Source organism: Crocuta crocuta, unplaced genomic scaffold (genome assembly GCF_008692635.1).
Source record: "Crocuta crocuta isolate KB4526 unplaced genomic scaffold, BGI_CrCroc_1.0 scaffold123, whole genome shotgun sequence".
NCBI classification, from domain to species: Eukaryota; Metazoa; Chordata; class Mammalia; order Carnivora; family Hyaenidae; genus Crocuta; species Crocuta crocuta.
Window position 1 is genome coordinate 747373 of NW_027528865.1, and position 21682 is coordinate 769054.

The 21682-nt window shown below is 35.1% G+C and overlaps 1 protein-coding gene across 7 annotated transcripts in view; it reads right to left on the minus strand.

Moving 5' to 3' along the window:
* Window positions 1-21682, minus strand: part of SYCP2 (synaptonemal complex protein 2) — an 82697-nt gene that overhangs the window by 59803 nt on the left and 1212 nt on the right. For 3 of the 7 annotated variants that reach the window (XM_077756295.1, XM_077756298.1, XM_077756294.1), the window contains exons 1-7: window positions 6860-8036; window positions 6571-6595; window positions 2802-2887; window positions 2045-2130; window positions 1736-1770; window positions 766-908; window positions 631-683 (exon numbers count right to left, since the gene is read on the minus strand). In XM_077756295.1, coding sequence (XP_077612421.1) covers window positions 631-683; window positions 766-908; window positions 1736-1770; window positions 2045-2130; window positions 2802-2887; window positions 6571-6595; window positions 6860-6982 — 551 coding nt within the window. In that variant the 5' untranslated portion in view covers window positions 6983-8036. Of the gene's footprint in view, window positions 1-630; window positions 684-765; window positions 909-1735; window positions 1771-2044; window positions 2131-2801; window positions 2888-6570; window positions 6596-6859; window positions 8043-10861; window positions 10924-21682 lie in introns of those variants that run through there. The other 4 variants (XM_077756296.1, XM_077756297.1, XM_077756293.1 and 1 more) reach the window with 3 other exon arrangements.

Below are 21682 nucleotides of genomic sequence, written 5' to 3' on the forward strand. Positions count from 1 at the left end.
TATTTTTATTACAGTATGTGAAGGAAGTAGCTCAAGAAATGATACCTAGATTTTTATAATAATGCATATACAATTCTGAATTATAGTAAGTCAATTTTAGACACTCAAAAACAACTCAAAGTTGTTTTTTTTTTAAATATTTTTTTTAATATTTTTTATTTATTTCTAGGAGAGAGAGAGAGAGACAGCGTGAGCAGGGGAGGGTCAGAGGGAGGGAGACACAGACTCTGAAATAGGCTCCAGGCTCTGAGCTGGCAGTCAGCACAGAGCCCAATGCGGGGCTCGAACCCACAAACGGCGAGATCATGACCTAAGCGAAAGTCGGATGCTTAACCAACTAAGCCACCCAGGCGCCCCAAACAACTCAAAGTTATTGACATTAAATAAAAATGCATGTTTCCTCTAAAAAGTACAATGTAAAATAAGACCAGTAGAAGATAATTTCAGCCTACCAATGTAGTACCTTATTACACATACCGATACAATAAGACAATAAGACAATAAGTATCCCTCTGCATTTTACATTCCAACAGAATAAAGAATCTCAAATTTTAAAGGTTCAACATTGTGTGGTCTCTCTTGAGCTCCAGTTCTTTATCAGCAAATGGCTGAATACTGTATTAAGTTTACCTTCTCTTGTCTCCAAGCATGCCATTTACAAGGTTGAGAAATACTCGGCAATCCTAATTTTTAAAGAAAGAGACTTTTAAAAAACATAGTAATTTTTAACAACTGTTGTTAATTTGATATTTTTATACTACTCACTGTTTCAAATTCAGAGTCTTTAATTCCTTTAAATGCATTAGCAATAAAATCCATTGAAAACCACTGATATGCCAGTTCTTGTCTTTGTTTTTCTGTAGTCATTCTACATAGTGCTTCTACGATACCTACTTGTAAGTCATAATCTTGAAAAAAAATTAATGTATCATTTGAAATTATGAAAAATAAGCTCATATAAGTCATCACTTACAAGGTGTTAGAACAAACAAGAGAAAGAAGGAAAACGTTAGTGCAATTCACTCTTTTTTTGCTATTTTCTTCCTAAGATATAGCCCATCATCACAAAAATGAATACAGTCCAAATAATAAGTTTACTAACAGAAGGAGTAATACTTTTCCTAAAAAAAAGATATTTAAAAGAAACTCCTAAATATTCAAAGACTCTGCCATCCCATTATTAGAGTTGAGTTGCAAAATAACTCACATAATGATCTATAAATCACAGAATCTATTACTTTTGTATGATGTTTATAGTTATTCCAAAGTACTTAAACCAGTGGTTTGTTCTATATGTAAATCACTACATCAAAATGTTCTCATACGAAACTTAGAAAATTTGATTTCTTTTAATAAACACATTGTTTAAAAACAAACCTATTAGTCTCCCAAATATTAAACCTCCCAATTTCAAATATAAAACACCATTTGAGAAATTTCTTAGGAAAAGTAATTCAAATATATTAGAAAATTAAGTTATTATTCATAAATCTACAACAGGCATAAGTTATATATGACAACTCCTATCATCATGCTTAATTATTATTTTAGCCCCATAAATATAGATCATTTCTTATTAGTAATTAAAAATTGCTCAATTGGACATAGTTTATAATCCTCTCACATAATCTCACTACGTTATACTGTTAATGTTATTTGGACTAAAGAGGTATTATATTCTATTAATAAATCAGGAATAATTTCAAATATAAACATTTTAAAAAAACATACTTACCTCCAGCATCTAAAATCCTTTCTCCCAAACTACTCCTGTAAACCAAATTAACAGATTATATATATACTAAACTAGTATCAACTAAATAGAAAACTCATATATTTGGGGAGGGGGAATTTTCACTAAAATTTACAATTGGCTAGTATCACAGACCTTTGCAGAACATACAGCCATAAATTATATTAGAAATCTACAACAGCTTATCAGTTTTAATTATTAATGCAACTCATGATTGCCCTATAGCCTTATAAAATATCTTAAATTCTTGACTTGAACCACTAATTAAAGCAATAAAGTACAAATTATTACATGAGAATGAACATTTCTTGGTTACAGAGTATTTTCCTGGCATCTTGAGGCATTTTGTCAAGCATAGCATTCATTTTTTTTAGAGTCTAGAAAAGAAAAAAAGATAATACATTAACTTCATATATTCAGTTATATAAATATACATATGTACATGTTCAAGTATTTAAAGAAATGGTCTAAGTATACAAACTTAAGAGCCTATTTAGCACAGCAGTTTATGCAAGGAATGGAGAAGGAAAGAATATAAACTATAAAATGGTGAATACCAAAAAACATGACACAAAGGATATAAAAAATAAAATACAGCATGATTCCTACATTTATCAAAAACAGAATACATCATTTGTCCAGCTATACTCTTTGCAATAAGACATAGGCTTTTTATTACTCTATTTTAAGAACTAAAGAAGCAAAATTGTTATCTGTTCTTATGGTTATATGTACACCATATGTACATGTACACGCATATAGTAATATAGGTTATTTTTAGGACTTAAATACTGAGAACTCCTAATATCTGAATGGTGGAAGTTATTTTCATCTGAGCTATGTGTACATAAACCCAGGTGGCTATAAATATTCAATCGATATTTAGGTACCATTTATTCATCATTTTAGGCAATAAATTAAGACAGCAGAAATACAATACATAATTAATACCAAGATAAAGTGAATATTCAGTTTGATGAATTGCTACTAAATTGTCTTCACTTTCTCATTTTTAGGTTTTAAAAGAAAATCTAACAAATGACTTTACCTCTTGCTGAATACAAATATTCACTCTTGAGTCAGTAACCAGGACACAGATTCGAGGTACAAAACTTTCCACTACTTGTCTTTTACCTGAATGAAAGTGTTAAATCATTAGTAAGTGGTTTCAAATTATTTTAAATGGCCATCCTTTCTTGTGTGAATTAACAAAAGAATACACTGGTTCAGAAAAAGCCCACTGTCTAGATGGGCACCAGCAAACATGAAATCCAATCCTACCTCTTCTACGAACTAGCTATTGGCTCTAAAAAAACACCATTCAACAGAATGACTCATCTTAACTCTGGCAAAGGAATAACTCCAGATTCAGCTTCTCCTTTTGGGCACCTAAGGCAGTACTTACTTATAGTTCAAAAGTTGAAATTTCTATCGTGAAATAGACAGAAATTTTCTTATGAAATTTCTTAAGAAAACCAGCCTCATTAAGTTAGTCATACAGTAAAACCTTGATCACAAGTAATGTGTTCTGTGAGGGTTCTATTTCTAATAAATATTAACTTGATAAATGAGCAAGGTCATACGAGTAGTATGTGTTGCCAAATGTCACATGATCACAGCTGAGCCATGATCTTCTCTCTCTCTCTCTGAAGGATCACGGGTGACCATCTCTCATGCTCAGATGCTCAGTTTCAGGGCGTACTATTTGGCAGAAAATCCATGACTTTTCAGGACATTGGAAGGTGTCCACAACTGGCACTGGGGTATATTTTTTGTCACTTCAAAGCACCTATCAACAGTCCTTTGTTTTTCCAGGCAAGAGCGAGCTCAGGAATGCTTTGCTTCTTTCTATGTCAGGCTGCCTGCAGATATAGATCCTTTCTTCTGCTGCCTTACTGCCAGTTACAGTAAATACAGTAGCTAACCCAAGAGTTTATTAATACTGTACTGTAGTCAACATCTGTTTGAGCATGTACAATGGCCCCCATGCAGGAAAAGGTTGAAAAGAAAGGTGGTTAGAAGGAGGAGATGATTATGGTGGAAGTTAAGAAGGAAACCATCAACAAGTACAAATGAGGTATGGGAGTAGCTGAAACTGCAAGACCATATAAGAAGTCTACATCTGTATCTCATCTGCAGAAGAGCAGGAGAAAAAGGCGGAGGAATCCCTCACATCAAATGAAATTAGGGAGATCTGTAAAATGTGGGAAACAGTACAAAATTTTGCAGAAAAGCACCACCTGAATAAGGCTGTAGCAGTGCTGTGGTAGGGTCCCCTCCCTAAGGAGAGAGGAAAAAAAGGGAGAGAAAACTTCCAGGTAACCTATGTGCCTACGAGACAACAGCCTCATGACCTTGTAAATTGAGACAACTTAATCAGACTGCAGGTTTATGTGTGTTACCATATAGTGGGGGGACAAAGAAATAGAAAACGTATAAAAAACTATGTCACGTGACGTTCGCCGCTCAGTTCTTTGGGTATGAACCCAACTGAGCGGTGCCGGCACGAATAAAAGTTGCTTCCTGGATAAAAAAAAGTCTCAGTGTCACGACTCTCTGTGCGAGAATCCTGCTACAGTGCAAGCAATGAATCTGTTTCACGACGATGCAATGCCACACTTCTGTGAAATCCTCAAAAGAAGGCAAAAGAAAGTGTCACTGGATAGGTTCCTTGATTATGTTGCATGAAAAAAAAAGGATTCCATTGATAGCAGTGATTCTGTTAGTGACAGTGAAAGTTGTCCTACACGATTACCTTCCTCTCTCCTGTCTCCTTCATCTAAGCCACATAAGTTTTCAAAGGTAAGTGTAGGTTAGTTTTTCTTTATATTTTGTATTTTCTTTATTATTTTGTATATTACAATATCATAATCATTTTTATATGAATATTTTTGGGTTGTGGAACAAATCATCTGAGTTTCCATTTCTAAAAGGGGAAATTCGCTTTGATATACAAGTGCTTTGAATTACAGGCATGTTTCCAGACTGAATTATTCTTGTAAACCAAGGTTTTACTATATATTGAAAATTCCACAATGGCCATAAACTCTCATCAATATAAAGATATAAATATCTTGAGCTTTTTCTAAAAGTTAACCCTATTCTAAAAAGAGAAAGCTTTTATCAATACTAAATACATTCAGAGGAATTTGGCACGTTATTTCAGAATGCAAGTTAAAAAATAATTTTAAATAATGGCAATACTGCAACAGAAAATATACAACTTTCCCAAGTGACTACATTGAAGGTAAAAAGAGGAAAAAAAAATCACCCAATGAAGTAAAAAAGGTATAATGATTTACTTAAAAATTTTTTTGATTTCTTCATACTCACTGGTGCCTTAGGACTATTTCCTTCCCTAAAAACTTAAGAATTTAGACTAGAGTGTTACATCAATTGCATCACTGCCATCAATGAAAAGGTAGCATTAACTACTATGGAAATAAATAGCAATTGAGCTTTTAAAAGTTTTTGGTTTTGAAGGCAAATTGTTCCTTCACGATTACAAATAATTCACCAGCCTCAATGACCAATCCTAGGTAATTCTTCCTCAACCAACAGAGAATATAATTTGGATTGATTGCTTGGCACAAAACAATGGCCACTCACAAGCGAGGATGCGTTGTAATGTGTTCTACATTTTGAAAATCTAGTCCCATTAGATCAAGAGTTGGCAAATTACGGCCCACAAACAAAATCTGCCCCACTGCCCATTTTGTATGGTTGTATTACTCATCAGCAGGTGACTCTGTGGAAATATCTGAATCAATCACGTTTCACTAAGCCAGCAGTATCAAAGTGATTTTCATAAACTTATTCTCATGAACTTAGCCAACATCAGTTACCACTGAATGGTTTCAGTAATTAGCATGGGCTGCAGAGTTGATGTTTCTTAATGAATTCAACTCCAAATTACAAGGCAAAATCATGCAGATATGAGAAACTCATACTTCACTAAAGTAATTTCAATGAAACTAAGGTTATCTGAATCACAAGTAATGCCAAACCGTTTCATACATTTCTCAGGCCGTCAAAAATTAAAACAAGGAGTGATATCTCCATTCCCACACAAATTTACAGGAGTACATTTTCTCCAAGCTCCAACTACAGGCTGAGTAGCATTTTTGGACACTGATAAAGTGCGAAGGACATTCCTGTATTTCAAAATCCATTTAAATGTGCAATTGAGAGGTTTCTACATAACCTTCAGTTGAAAGTCATTCATCTGCAATGCAATGACATTCTAAAAGGCAAATATTAAGAAAAGAATCTAATCTTCTACAAATGCTTTCCAAGTGATGAACATGCTCAATTAAAAACCATGCACATGAACTGATATCGGTATTTGGTGTTATCTACATGTAGAGACATTTTCTAATGCAATACACATAAAATCTCATTACAGATAAGCATAATAAAATGAACACTTGCAGTGAATTCTGATAACAGCAAACACTAACTCTGAGCCTTAATTAAGTGAAATGTCATCCCCTCAAGAGTACTGTTCTCATTAGTTGACCTATATTCAAAAACACTGTACTCAATTTTATAATATTTTGAATTGTATAAATAAAGCACCTTTGGGTATTTGTTTTCTTTCTTATTATATAAGTAGCTATACAATAGAACATCCTCACTTTCCTTTTCTTGGTCTTAATTAAAGCTTCTCATGTTTACTATCCCTTCACAAAACAAGGTTGCTGATCCTTGAAATAAATAGTAGATTCCTAATATTAGCACAATACTATGAGGATTGCAAAATTATACTAAAATTCTCAGACGAAATTATTGTTTTAATAGAAGTAAAATGTTTATACCTTCATCACTGATGTCATATATGACCTGAAAAAGAAGTAATATTTAGTTTGTATTATAAGCTGTTAAAAATAGTATTAAAATAACAGATCACATTTGAACTCACCATGTAATTATTTAACTTTATTAACTATTTAATTAATCAGGATAAATGCTTTAAACAATCTGAATAGACTAATTAAATCAAGTCACTGGCCAATTTGTTAGTGACTTTTAGGCTCAGGAGATATAGAATACAAATCAATTTTTAAATAAACAGGCTTCTAAGATCAGTTAATGTGATTTTTTTACCATCAAAAGATCAAATAAGTCTTCTATCATATTTATAACGGCCTCATCTTTTGAATTTCCTCGATTGAGAATAATCTCCTTGGATTTGTCAAACCAGGCAATCATGTAAAAAGAAATGTGCATATTAATTACTTTGAATTCATTTTTAATAATTTTAAGAATGTACTTAATTTTGCATAAACAGTAAACCTAGGAATAAATAAATATCAACACTTTAAATTCCAGTATAATATGAAAATAAGTTTATGTTTTCAAACATCTGTTGTTTTCATTTTTTGGTATCTCAGTATCTTTTTCTATTGTTTAGATGGGAATGGATGAACTAATCTTAATTCTAGGTAGAAGACCTTTATTTCCTCCTTCAAATAGCTAGTTCAGGTACATTCATTAACAGATGAAAATAAATTATCATCGTAAATTAGATTATTTTGGCATTATTCCTTTTTGAAAAGTTTCAGTATTATTTTATTGTTTTTTTTTTTAATTTTTGTAATGTTTTATTCATTTATGAGAGACAGAGAGAGAGGACAGAGTGTGAGAAGGGGAGGGGCAGATAGAGAGAGAGAGAGAGAGAGAGAGACACGGAATCCAAAGCAGGCTCCAGGCTCTGAGCTGTCAGCACAGAGCCCTGCATGGGGCCTGAATTCATTCACTGTGAGATCATGACCCGAGCAGAAGTCAGATGCTTAACCTACTGAGCCACCCAGGTGCCCCTTAATGAATTTATTTTAATTAATTATTTTATTTTAATACTATTTTTTTTTTAATGAATTCAGATATTTGAGTATATATTACATCCCAGGTACTGTTCTTAGTGCTAGGTATATAGAAATGAACAATACAAATGAAAATCAATATCCCACATTCTAGCACAGGAAATAGATAATAATATAAAAAGAAAAACAAATAAAGCTAGACAGTGAACCGATAAGAGAAAATAAAGCACATAAAGGCCTTAGGGAGTCTTGTCTTAAATTCACATGATCATCAAGGAGACTGTGTACAGTGTCCTTTTGATCTTTATGTTTGTAACATGTAACACAGGTTATAAAAATATTTATTTTATCTAAAAGTTTTATTTAAAGTTCTCAAATTCATTTTTCAACTGTTTGAGCCATTAATTTTATTAAATGACATACCTTTAATCATACTCCCTCACATCAATATTACACACTCTATTCATCATACTCCCCCCACATCAACATCATATATTTTATTAATCATACCCCCCCCCACACACACACATCAACATTACACATTCTGTACTTATCTTCTGGACTAGTCCTTGTTTTATCATAGTTAAAAGTCCAGCTTGCCCCAATATCCTGATATTTTTACTACATCTTCCAAAAGAAACCAAAATGGTTGAAACAGTTTGGATGTCCTTTTTATTGAGCTCCTGAAACAAAAAGTATACACTTAAACGTCTATAAACACAAAATAGTATGGAATTGGCATTGTGCTAGGAGCTTTTTAACCCTCACAAATCCTGAAAGTTCGCCATTATCATAACATCCGTATTGCAAAGTACAAAAGTGTGGTTTAGAAAAGCAAGGCCTAAAGCCACCCAGCCAGTGAATGACAAACTCAATAAAAATGTAAATTTGTATAAATTCCTGAGACTTTAGACTATGATACAATGTATCAGTTACCTTCCATTCTAAAAAGCTCTCTGTATTTAACTAACAGATAAAAGAAATTTTTATTCAATCTTTTAGATTCATCAAACAAATCTCATACTGCGGGAGACTGTCAATAATCACTTTTTCTCATGTATAAAAATACCTTATATATGATAAATCATGTCCAAGGTTGTGGATAATTTTTGTTTATCACCAAGCTCTGGCCCCATAACATGAAGAATATGCTGACCGCTTTTAAAAGTTGCTCAAACTTCAATCAGGGAGACTATTTTCTCCAATTTAGGTAACAATTAATAATTATGGCTCCACTATGTAAACATAGCTCTTTGTAGGTTATATTTGGAAACAGCAGTCCAGTATGTTGTTTGGGATTCCTAAGACTTTTTTTTTTTTTTTTTTAAATGAGCCCCTTTCAACCACACTTAAGTTTACGCTACTGAGGTGACTACATGTGGCCACCTAGATANTTGGGGGGCTCAGTTGGTTAAGTGTCCGACTTCAGCCTCAGGTCATGATCTCGTGGGTTCATGAGTTTGAGCCCCACATTAGGCTTGTGCTGACAGCTCATAGCCTGGAGCCTGCTTCAGATTCTGTCTCTCTCTCAATAATAAATAAACATTAAAAAATTGAGCACTTATACAATTATAAGCCAATTTGCCAAAGCCTTTTTATTAGTTTCTCCTGTTTCTTCCTAGAAAGTAGAGTGCTATCTAATAATATCAATAATCATTCAAAGGAGTACTTACCCTGCACACAAGGTCATCCAACTTGTGTAAAAATTGTTTGCTGCATTTAATCCTCACATCTCGACAAATATCAATTTGTAAAAGTGTTTTCAAAGGTTTGAAATCATTTTTTCTTAAAGCATCATCAATGCATTTTTCCAATTGCTAGAGAAATATAGTTAATGGCACATATATTGAATCAAAACCAAAATTAGTCATTTTATGCAGTCTAGTAATTTGAGAATTGTCTTCATATGAAAATTCTCAACAGATCTTTATCAATTCACTGTATTAAAAAAAGAAAAAGCTTGTTCACTATTAAGTTTGAAGTAGCAGAGATACAGATTAAGTTTCTTCGATAATAGCCAAGATTCTACATAAAATATATATATTCTAGTAATTTTCCACTTTACATCCTTTACTGTAAAGTCATCACTATGTTGAACTCACAAAAAAAAGAAAAAAGAAAAAAGAAAAAAAGACCCTGGGGTGCCTGGGTGGCTTAGTGGTTAAGAGTCCACTTCAGCTCAGGTGTTGATCTCACAGTTTGTGGGTTCAAGCCCCACGTTGGGCTCTGTCATGACTGCTCAGAGCCTGGAGCCTGCTTTGGATTCTGTGTCCGTCTCTCTGCCTCTCCCCAGCTCATGCTCGCATGCTCCCTCTCTCTCTCTCAAAATAAACATTAAAAAAATTTAAAACAAAGACCCTATTAATAAAAGAAGTAAAATAAACTATATAGTAACTAATACTTAACACCATAGAGAAAACCCTAATACATCTGACTATAAATTTCTTAATGAGGTTGAGTTTTTTAAAAAGGCTTAAAGAAAGATAAAAGCACTGTTTGGAAACTACAAATCAATATAATTTAAGAATTACATATTATAATAATTTAAGAATTTACTTAAGTAAGAATTATACTATACATTTTTAACTTTTACAAAATCTATTCTTACTACTAAAGTATAACATCACTAATAAGGAATTTTTATACTATAATCTGATCACCAGATTTGGTGGTAAACTACACACATGTTAAATAGATATATTAAAGCTTTTTACCTAAATGCTAGTATCTCACAATCTTAAATCCTAACATAAAAATACCCAGGCATTGGTTATATATGCATCACTGTGTAATTCTTTTCAATGGAAAAGGTATATGTAAATAACCAGCATCTTTCATACCTCATAAGTAATAATAGATTTTGAAAACAAATTTATTGAAAAAATTAAAGAATAACATTTCACTTATTCTACTCTTGAGAGGCACCTGGGTGGCTCAGTTGGTTGAGTGTCTAACTTCAGCTCAGGTCATGATCTCACAGTTCATGGGTTCAAGCCCTGCGTCGGGCTCTGTGCTGACAGTTCAGAGCCTGGAGCCTGCTTCAGATTCTGTGTCTCCCTCTCTCTCTGCCCCTCCCCAGTGCTCTTGCTCGCTCGCTCTCTCTTTCTCTCTGTCTCATAAAAATAGTAACATTAATTTTAAAAAAATTTTAAATTATTCTACTCTAGACCATTTCATAAAAACAAGTAGGCTTTGTTTTTCCTAAAAATATAGCACTTAACACTTATAAATAAACCAAAATGATTTTAGGAATTAAAATACTTCCTTTTGGTTTAGAACTACATACCTGGAGATCTGGTCTTATTGGCATTTTGATTTAATTTCAAAACAGCAAGACAAAACAAACACCTATAAAACAAAACATATGCTTTCAGTACTTTACAATCTATTCTACATGTTTACAGTTCAAAAATCTTAATACACATAAATAAGCATCAGTGCTTACACCAAAGGCAATAAGTAATTTCTTCAGGTTCCTCACTATTACACATTTGAATTTGATCAAAGAAGTTTCTGGAGGAAAGCCTGAAGATCCTTTATTTAGGCCTTCTTTTTTTATAGATTTTTATAGATTTTTAAATCTATAGGTCTATAAATTTTTATAGATTACTTAAATAAATATCCAAAGTCTTGCAAAAAGCTCACAAAACTAGTTAGTGAACAAAACAAGCCTGGACCTCCCGCAGGAGGAATTCCTGCTGTATATGTGTTTCAACTTTGGGAACAAGAAGAAAAATAATCCTGAATTAATGTGTAAATGAAATTCAATCTAGTAACATAATACTTAAGAAGGGGAGAATATGCAAGTATGTTACCAAAGGACAGGATATAGGAGAACAAATATGCAAGGAAGGGAGTGAGGAAAAGAAAACCTAAGAACACAGTCCCTGCAAAGAAGAACGGAAAACAGGAATCAACCGGGCTACACTCAGCACCTCCTACCATCTTCACAAAAGCATCTAACATTTTCAAATGCAATTTACATGTTAACTTTATAAAGGAAAAGAAATGCCATCTTTTCTAGACATTATAAGTGGAACAATTTAAAAATCATCTGTACTTGAAGATATTTGTAATAGAAACACTAGGAAACCCAACACAGAGAGGCAATTAATCCAGGTGAATACAGCACCATGTGCTCCTAAGAACACGAGTGACATTAGTCACAGCCTACTTTCTTGCACATATTAGTAGAGAAATTTAAGTGCCAATGAGGACATACATATCAGGCATACGAAAGGCATGAGTAAAATAATCTCTTGTATTTTCAAATTAACTCTGGGGGGGGGGAAATCTGATCCTCAGACAAACATTTGCTCCATGTTTTTTAGGAGCCAAGTCTAATGGTGTTTCTGCAACACTGTGGGAAGTGGCAGAAATTCAAAAGTACCCAGATAGGCGTTGGGAATGGGAGGGAGGGTGAAGAATGAATAAATAAAATGTGGTATATGATAATCAATTTTGTAAACATAACAGATGAACCATAATTTTAGATATTTGCAGTCAATTTTAAGTTAAATTAAAACACAATGTTGCCAAATGATACATACTGTGTAATGGCATTTATTTAAAAAAAAAAAAGGTCTTACGTATGGTTATATCCCTAGGTATAAATATATACATATTTGCACATATGTATGTGTGTTTATGTGTGTGGTGGGGGGAGATAGAGAAGAAAAGGTGAGAGGTAGGGGGAGAGGTAGGGAGAGAGAGGGGGGAGAGGGAAGGGGGGGAGAGGGAGAGAGAGAGATCTGTACCATTTCGGGACAATTGGGACGTTTGTCAGCTTACTGGTGCGGAAGAGTGGTCAGTTGCACAGAACTGTAACTTGCTCTTTATCAAAGGCAGGCTTTATTTGTAATTTATGCTTATGTGCCTTTTAAAAAGCACGATAAATTCTTGCCAATATATAGGTAAGTGAAATCCCAACCATGGGACATGTAAAATGTGGGTTGGGTTAGAGTGAGGGGACAAAAATGACCAAGGCCAGCCTCGACAGTTAAGCAGGTGGAGTCTAGCTGCTCCATCCAAACCTGTTCAGGGGCCAGCTGTGATTCTGCCCCAGCTAGCTGTGCCTGTCTGCTCTGACCTATATTATACACTAAAGGGCCGGTTCTAGGTCTGTGGCTAGCTGGGAATCCCAGTACACCAGCAATGATTCCAAGATCTCTGAGTAGCTGGTAGTCATTTTGTCACTCTGCCTAACTCAGAGAGATACAACCCAGAAAATATTGGAAACGCAGGGACTCGCTCTTTGCTTCCCCAGGTCCAAAGAAGGGGTTTACCTATTTTCTATCTGGCTTCACTCTTTCTTTAATTTTCCCCAGGCCATCGCAGAGATAGAAATTTAGGCTGCTCTTGTTAGAGAATGTTTTATCACACACTTCCAAGATTTTAGTACACACACACACACACACACACACACACACACACACAGACTTGCTTCATAGATAGAAAATAGTGGGGAAAAGACATGAAAAATATTATCTCAAAATCAGGGGTAAAAAATAAGTACTTAAGGTCAACAACCAAATGGGGGGTTAATGAGGAACAGCACTGGCCTGAGAACCTTAAGTATCTACTACTGCTACTATTANATATCCAGAGTATCACAAAGAAAGGAAATGGTAAAATGTATATAAGAAAAAGTTGAGATATGAAGGAGAGATGTAGATATTCCAGTATCTATTCACAAAAATTATTTTAAAAAGATAGTGGTATATAGTTAACAGTTGAATAATAGCTAAGAATTTTCCCAAATATAGACATCCATGAATTTAAAGAGTCCACTGAATTCCAAAGAAGACAAATTTTAAAAAGTACATCTATAAACATTAAGAGGATATTTCTGAATAATAAAAGAGAAAATCTTAAGTCAGAAGAGCAAAAACAAAAGCATGCAAAAGAATAAGATAGATACCCTGTTCTCATAACACAATAAATTTAGAAATCTGCTACGAAGGTAGCTTCAAACTTCCCCTCTATTTGGAAATGAAAAATATGTATATTTAAACAGTCCTCATGATATAAAAAGAGAGAAATGACTAAATATCTAAGTGAATGAGAAAATGTGTACATATAAAAATCTGTACGATGCAACCACAGCAATATCTAAAGTGAAATTCATAGACTTGGATCAACCTATTGAAAAGTGACAACAGAAGTAGCCTAAAGTAATAGGGTCACATGGCCTCCAGATGGTAAAGTTATTAAATACTTTAAAGTAACTATAAGTACTGTGTACGTAAAGTTATTTAAAAAGACTGGGAACTCTGGCAGAGAACTAGAAACTGGGGTGGGGAGTAAGGAAGGTCACAGAAAATTTGAACAAGAACCATATAATTCTAGAAACAAGGAACAGTCAATAACAAAATTATTTAGAACAAAATGAAAAGACGCACAGATGAATGAAAATTACAGAACCAGAAGCTAGATCAAAAAAAAAAAAAAATACGGAGAAAGCAGCAAAGATACACAAAAATATGGGGAGACTAGAAGACAGAACAACATAGAGGGTAAGTGATGAAGCCCTATGTATCTGTAAATGAAATCCTCGGGTGACAGTGAAGGGGGCAGAAGCGATACCTAAGAAATGATAACTGAGAATTTCCCAAAACCAATAAAAGACATCACTATAGATTCAAAAAGTCCTATGAACCCCAGAAGGAAAAAAGAAAAACTATACCCAGGTATACCACAGAAAACTGCTAACAATCAAATATAAAAACATTAAAAGGTGCCACAAAATAAAAAAAGACAGCTTACTTTTAAGTAGCATCAATAAGACTGATAGCTGACCAACAGAAACTATAAAAGACAGAAGACTTAGAACAGTATCTTCTTTAAAGTGCTTAGGAGGCGTCTGGGTGGCTCACTCAGTTGAGCATCTGACTTCAGCTCAGGTCATGATCTTGCAGTTTGTGAGTTCGAGCCCCACATCAGGCTCGCTGCTGCCAGCACAGAGCTCGCTTTGGATCCTCTGAACCCCTCTCTCTCTCTGCCTCTCTCTCAAAAACAACAAAAAAAAAATTTTAAGTGCCTAAAGATCTAATTTAACCTACATGTTACACCAGATGGACCTAATAGATTCGTACAGAACATTTCATCCAACAGCAGCAGGATACACATTCTTCTCAAGTGCACATGGAACATTCTCCAGCATAAGTCATATGTTAGGCCACAAAACAAGTATTACTAAATTTTTTAAAATGTAAGTCATATCAAGCATCTTTTCCAACTACAATGATATGAAACTAAAAATGAATTACAAGAGGGGAACCTGGGTGGCTCAGTCAGTTGAGTGTCCAACTTTGGTTCAGGTCATGATTACGAGGTTCCAGAATGAATTCCAGACCCACGTGGGCTCTGTGCTGACAGCTCAGAGCCTGGAGCCTGCTTCGGATTCTGTGTCTCCCTCTCTCTCTGACCCTCCCTCACTCATGCTCTTTCTCTCTCAAAAATAAACATTTAAAAAAGTAAATTATCAGAAGAAACCCAAAATATCCACAATTATGTGGAGATGCTTCTGAACATCTTTCTGAACAACCAACAAATCAAGAGAGAAATAAAATATATCTTGAGACAAATGAAATAGAAAAACAACTTACCAAAAAATTATGGAACACAGCAAAATCAGTTTTTAAAAATGTTTGAGATAGGGAAGGGGCAGAGAGAGGGAGAGAGAGGGAGAGGGAGAGAGAGGGAGAGAGAGGGAGAGGGAGAGAGAGAGAGAGAGAGAAAGAGAGAGAGAGAGAGAGAGAGAATCTCAAGTAGGCTCTAAGGCTGACTCGGGTTCAATCCCACAACCCTGGGATCATGACCTGAGCCAAAATTATGAATTGATTGAGCCACCCACGTACCCCATTTTTAAAAGTGTTTGCAAGAACAGTCTTAAAAGATAAGTTTACATTGAAAAATGCTTATAGTTAAAAAAAGATCTCAAATAAACAACTTAACTTTACACCTCAAGGAACTACAAAAAGAATTTAAAAATAAGCCCAAAGTTAGTAGAAGGAAAGAAATAACAAAGATCAGAGTGGAAATAAAGGGTACAGAGACTTAAAAACACAGTAGATCAAGGAAAATAAGAGCTGGGTTTTTGAAAAGATGAACATAATAGACAAACCTTTAGCTAGAGTTCCCAAGAAAAAGGAGGACTCAAATAAAATTATAAATGAAAGATACATTACAATTGATATCACAGAAAGATAAAAAATCCTAAGACACGTGAACAATTACATGTCAATAAATTGAACAACCTAGAAGAAATGAAACCTAGAAGAAACATACAGCCTAGGAAAATACAAGACTGAATTAGGAAGAAATTCAAAATCTGAACAGATCAATCACTAGTAAGGAGACTGAATCCATAATCAAAAACTTCCCAACAGGGGCTCCTGGGTGGCTCAGTCAGTTGAGCATCAGACTTCAGCTCAGGTCATGACCTTGCAGTTTGTGAGTTCAAACACATTGGGCTGTATGTGCTGATAGCTGGGAGCTTGGAGCCTGCTTTAGATTCTATGTCTCCCTGTCTCTCTGCCCCTCCCTCGCTCATGCTCTGTCTCTCAAAAATAAATAAAATGTAAAAAAAAAAAAAAAAAAAAAAAATTTAAGGAAAAAAAAAAAAAACCTCCCAGAAAGGTAAAGCCCAGGACCAGGACCAGATGGCTTCATTGGTAAATTCTACCATTTAGAGAAGAACTAACACCAAACTTTCTCAACCTCTTCCCAAAAATAGAAGAGGAAGGAACACTTCCAATTATGAGTTAGCATTCCCCTGATACCAAAACCAGATAAGGACACTACAAGAAAATAAACTACAAAGTGCTGAAAGAAGAAACTACAAACACAAACTCTAGCCAGCAAAAATTAAAGGGAAGAGTTTAGAGGAAAATACCTCAACATAATAAAGACTCCTATATGAAAAATGCACAGCTAACCTCATACTCAATGGTGAAAAACTGAGAGCTTTTCCCTTAAGGTCAGGAACAAGACAAAGGATGTCTACTCACATCACTTTTATTCAACACAATACTGGAAGTCCTAGCCACAGCAAGGAGACAAGAATAAGAATAAAAGACACTCAAATTGCTAAAGAAGAAGGAAAACTCTGATTATGTGCACATGACATGGTATTACATAGAGAATATGCCAAAGACTCCGCCTGAAACTACTAGAACTGATAAATGAATTCAGGAAGGTTGCAGGATACAAAATCAACATACAGAATTCTGTTGCATTTCTATATACTAATAATTAAGTACCAGAAGAGAAATTAAGAAAACAATTCCATTTACAATTGCACCAAAAATATAAAATAAACTTAATCAAGGAGGTGAAAGACCTGTACTCTGAAAACTATAAAACACTGATGATAGAAACTGAAGACAGACACAAATAAATGGAATGATACTGAGACAGGAAGAACAAATACTGTTAAAATGTCCATATTATGCAAAGCCATCTACAGATTTAATACAATCCCTGTCAAAATACCAACAATGTTCTTCACAGAACTACAACAAATAACCCTAAAATCTGACTGAACCACAAAGACCCCAGAAAGCCAAGTCAATCTTGAAAAAGAAGGAAAATGAAGGTATCACAATCCTAGTCAAGTTGTACTACAAAGCTGTAGAAGTCAAAACTGTATGGTACTGGCACACAGAAAGACACACAGATCAATAGAACAGAATAGAAAGCCCAGAAATAGGGGTGCCTGGGTGACTCAGTCAGTGAAGTGTCCCACTACTGGTTTTGACTCAGGCCATGATCTCACAGTAGTGAGCTCAAGCCCCATGTCTGGCTTTGCACTGGGCATGGAGCCTGCTTGAGATTCTCTCTCCCTCTCTCTCTGCCTCTCCCCTGCTGCTGTGCACACTGTCTCCCCCCTAAAAAAATTAATTAAAAAATTTTTAAAAGCCCAGAAATAAACCTACAATTATATGGTCAATTAGTCTTTGTCAAAGGAGGCAAGAATGTGCAATGTGAAAAAGACAGTCTCTTCAACAAATGGTTCTGAGAAAACTGGACATCCACATGCAAAAGAATGAACCTGGACCACTTTCTTACACCATACACAAGCATAAATTCAAAATGGATTAAAGACCTAAATGTGAAACATGAAACCATAAAAATACTAAAAAGAGTATAGGCAGTAATATCCCTGAAATTAGCCATAGCAACATTTTTCTGGATAGGTCTCATAAGCCATGGAAAACAAAATAAAAACAAACTATTGGGACTACATGAAAATAAAAGGCCTGCACAGCAAAGAAAACAATCAACAAAACAAAAAAATAACCTGAATTGGGGAAGGTATTTGCAAATGATATATCTGATAAGGGATCTGTATCCAAAATATATAAAGAACTTATACAACTCAACACCACAAACAGAATTCAGTTAAAAAATGAGAAGACATGAACAGATATTTCTCCAAAGATGACATACAGATCATCAACAGACACATTAGAAAGATGCTTGACATAATTCATCTTTGGGAAATGCAAGTCAAAACTCCCATGAGATATCACCTTACACCTGCGAGAATGGTGAATGTCAACCACACAAGAAACAAGTTTTGGCAAGGATGCAATGAAAAAGGAACCTTCTGGGGTGCTTGGGTGACTCAGTCCGTTAAGTATCTGACTTTGGCTCTGTTCGTGATCTCACAGTTTGTAAGTTCAAGTCCCGCATCAGGCTCTATGCTGAACGCTTGCTCAGAGCCTGGAGCGTGCTTCCGATTCTGTGTCTCCCTCTCTCTCTGCCCCTTCCTCACTCAACACTCTGTCTTACTTTGTCTCTCAAAAAAAAAAAAAAAAAAAAAAAAGAAGAAGAAGAAAAGAAAAGACAAAAGAAAAAGGAAACTTCCTGCAGTGTTGATCAGAATGCAAACTGGTGCAGCCAGTGTGGAAACAGCAGAGAGGTTCTTCAAAAAAAATAAAACTCAGGGCACCTCGGTGGCACAGTCAGTTGAACACTGCCTCTTGGTTTTGGCTCAGGTCATGATCCCAGGGTTATGGCATTCAGCCCCACATTAAGCTCCACACTGAGCATGGAACCTGTCTGCAATTCTCTCTCTCTCTCTCTCTCTCTCTCTGCTCCTCTCCCTCATTCACACACACACTCACTCTCTCTCTTAAAAAAAAAAAAAAAAAAGTAAAAATAGGACTACCATATGACCCAGTAATTCCAACCTGGGTAATCACCAAAGAGTACGAAAATACTAATTTGAAAAGATCTATGTACCCCTATGTTTACTGCAGGAATATTTACAGTAGCCAAATTACGGAAGCGGCCCAAGTGACCATGGATTGATGAATGGATATAGAAGATGTGGTATATATATATGTGTATGTATGTGTGTGTCTGTGTGTATATATATAATGGAATATTACTCAGCCATAAAGAAGAATGAAATCTTGCCATTTGCAACAATATGGATGGATCTAGAGGGTATAATGCTAAGTGATATAAGTCAGAGAAAGAACAATACCATATATTCCAGTCATATATGGAGTTTAAGAAACAAAGAATAAAAAGAGACAAACAAAAGACAGACTCTTAAATATGGAGAGCAAACTAGTGGTTACCAAAGGGAAGCAGAGTGGCAGGATGGGTGAAATAGGTGAAGGGGATCAAGAGTATACATATTGTGATGAACACTGAGTAATGTATACAACTGTTGAATCCCTGTATTGTATGCCTGAAACTAAGGTAACATATTAATTATACTAGAATTAAAATGTTTTTAATAGAATAAAAATTAAAAGGAAGAATAATCTTTTTGATATTAAAATATACTACAAAGTCACAATTACTAAAAAAAAGTGTTAAGAATAGGAAATAAATGGATCAATAAAACAAAACAGAGGGGCGCCTGGGTGGCTTAGTCGGTTAAGCGTCCGACTTTCGCTTAGGTCATGATCTCGCGGTTCGTGGGTTCGAGCCCCGCGTCGGGCTCTGTGCTGACTGCCAGCTCAGAGCCTGGAGCCTGTTTCAGTCTGTGACTCCCTCTCTCTCTGACCCTCCCCTGCTCACGCTGTCTCTCTCTCTCTCCTAGAAATAAATAAAACATTAAAAAAAAATTAAAAAAAAACAAAGAGAATGCAAATGCACACCCAATGCATATATTGTGAGTTAATGTATACATAAAGCTTCATAAATCAGAGGAAAAAGGTAAACTAGTTGATAACTGGTATTAGGAAAACTGACTTACCACATGAAAACAAATTAGACCTCTATCTCTCACCATTCACAAAAATAAACTCTAGCTGAATTAACTACCCAATGTAATAAGTAAATGTTTTTATAAAAACTACTAGGAGGAATACATACAGGAGTACCGGTATCTCCATGACCTTGTAATACAAAAGGATTTAAGACATAAAAAGTACAAAGCAAAAAATAGGAACTTTTTGTACATCATTGTCCCTCTCTTACACACACACACACACACACACACACACACACACACACACACACACATTTACTGAGGAGCACACAGGAATCTCTACTGATTCAGAATCCAGCACTAGCCCAGCAAGTCCGAGAACCATGAACATAGCAATTCTTGTAATTCACAATCTTCAGGCCCCAGAGCAACACTCTCCTTGCCCATGCCCTTGCAGGAAGGGGACTGCAGTTAGTTACACTATTCTGCTTATTTTATAGATGTTAGAATCTTCTATTGAAAAAGGTTACAGGGCTGGTGGGAGGGGCTAAAAAAATGCTGAGCAGGCTGTAGGGTGTGCTCCTACTGACATTTATGGAAGTAGAATGTGAGAAACATGAGTGCTCAAGTATGAGAAAAGACATTAATTCACTGCCAAATCCTTCTTCCAGCAGAGCAAGAATACAGCTGATTCTTGCATAACGAAGAACTGGTTCCTGATAGTGCCAAATGCCCATTTTCTTGCTTTTCTTTGCATTCCAACTTGTGGCTTTGCAAGTACCAGCAGCTACAATAGCTGCGCATGTGACGGAGGAAAACTGTAGTTCTACGTGATTCATATTATTCTTTAATTTGTACACATGTAAATCTAGACACAAACTGCATAAACATAATATGGATTCTACCATGGTAGAAGGCAAGTAAACACTAGAATTGACTATGTTTATAAAAAATTTAATAAGATTCAATTATTAAAAGATAATTTCACCATTATTAAAATATTTTAAGATTAATGTTCATTAATAATTTGTATTTTAGCTTACTCTTAAGAGAATTTTAATATTTCAAAAAATTTTTAAAGAAAAATTTTTATACTTTTTCATGTTTTTATGAAAATATTCTCAAATTAGATTTTGAAAACAATTACATCTTGTTTTAATCTTTAACTCATACTGTCCAGAGAACACAAAAGTTTTGATTATAACATATTGATGATTTATCCAAAATTAAAAATTATGGCATATATAACGTCTGATTAATGTAGATTGAGATTTTATTCCTTATCCAAAATTCACCAATCCATCACCAAAGATTCAGTTAATCTTTGATACCGTGCCAACATTCACTCATGAAACCAATAGCTCTACACATACTTGTCTATTTTATTGCATTGAAGGTATATTTGTAAAACTGAAGACTAGAACATTTTATTTCACATTTGAAAACTGATTAAAAAGTCTGAATACTTGAAATATATTTTAGGGACATCAATTTGTACTCTCTTCCCAGGACAACTGTGGGGGCAGGCATGCCTACGACCTTGCGCTTTTCCGCCTCCACAACTGAAACAATTTGGATGTGAATCTAAAATATAATTTAAGAAGTACTCTGAAACATGAAATACAGCAAAAATTACTTACGGCCGAGTGGCACAAAAATGCTAACAAGACGGCGTAGTTCCCAGACTACTTTGCTGCAAGATATCAGCCCAGGACAACTGATTAGTATCCACGCAGGCCGAGCGGACAGTNACCTGCACAAATGACCCGCCCCCCACATCCGCCCTAAGTACCACGCAGGGGAGGGGGCAGCCCGCACGAGGGACGCTTTCCACGGAGTGTGGGGCTGAGGTGTAAGCAGGCTCTGAACCCGGTCCACTTAACGGCAAAAGCCAGAACCAGCGAGGTGGTGAACGCGAGCACGCAGGCGGGC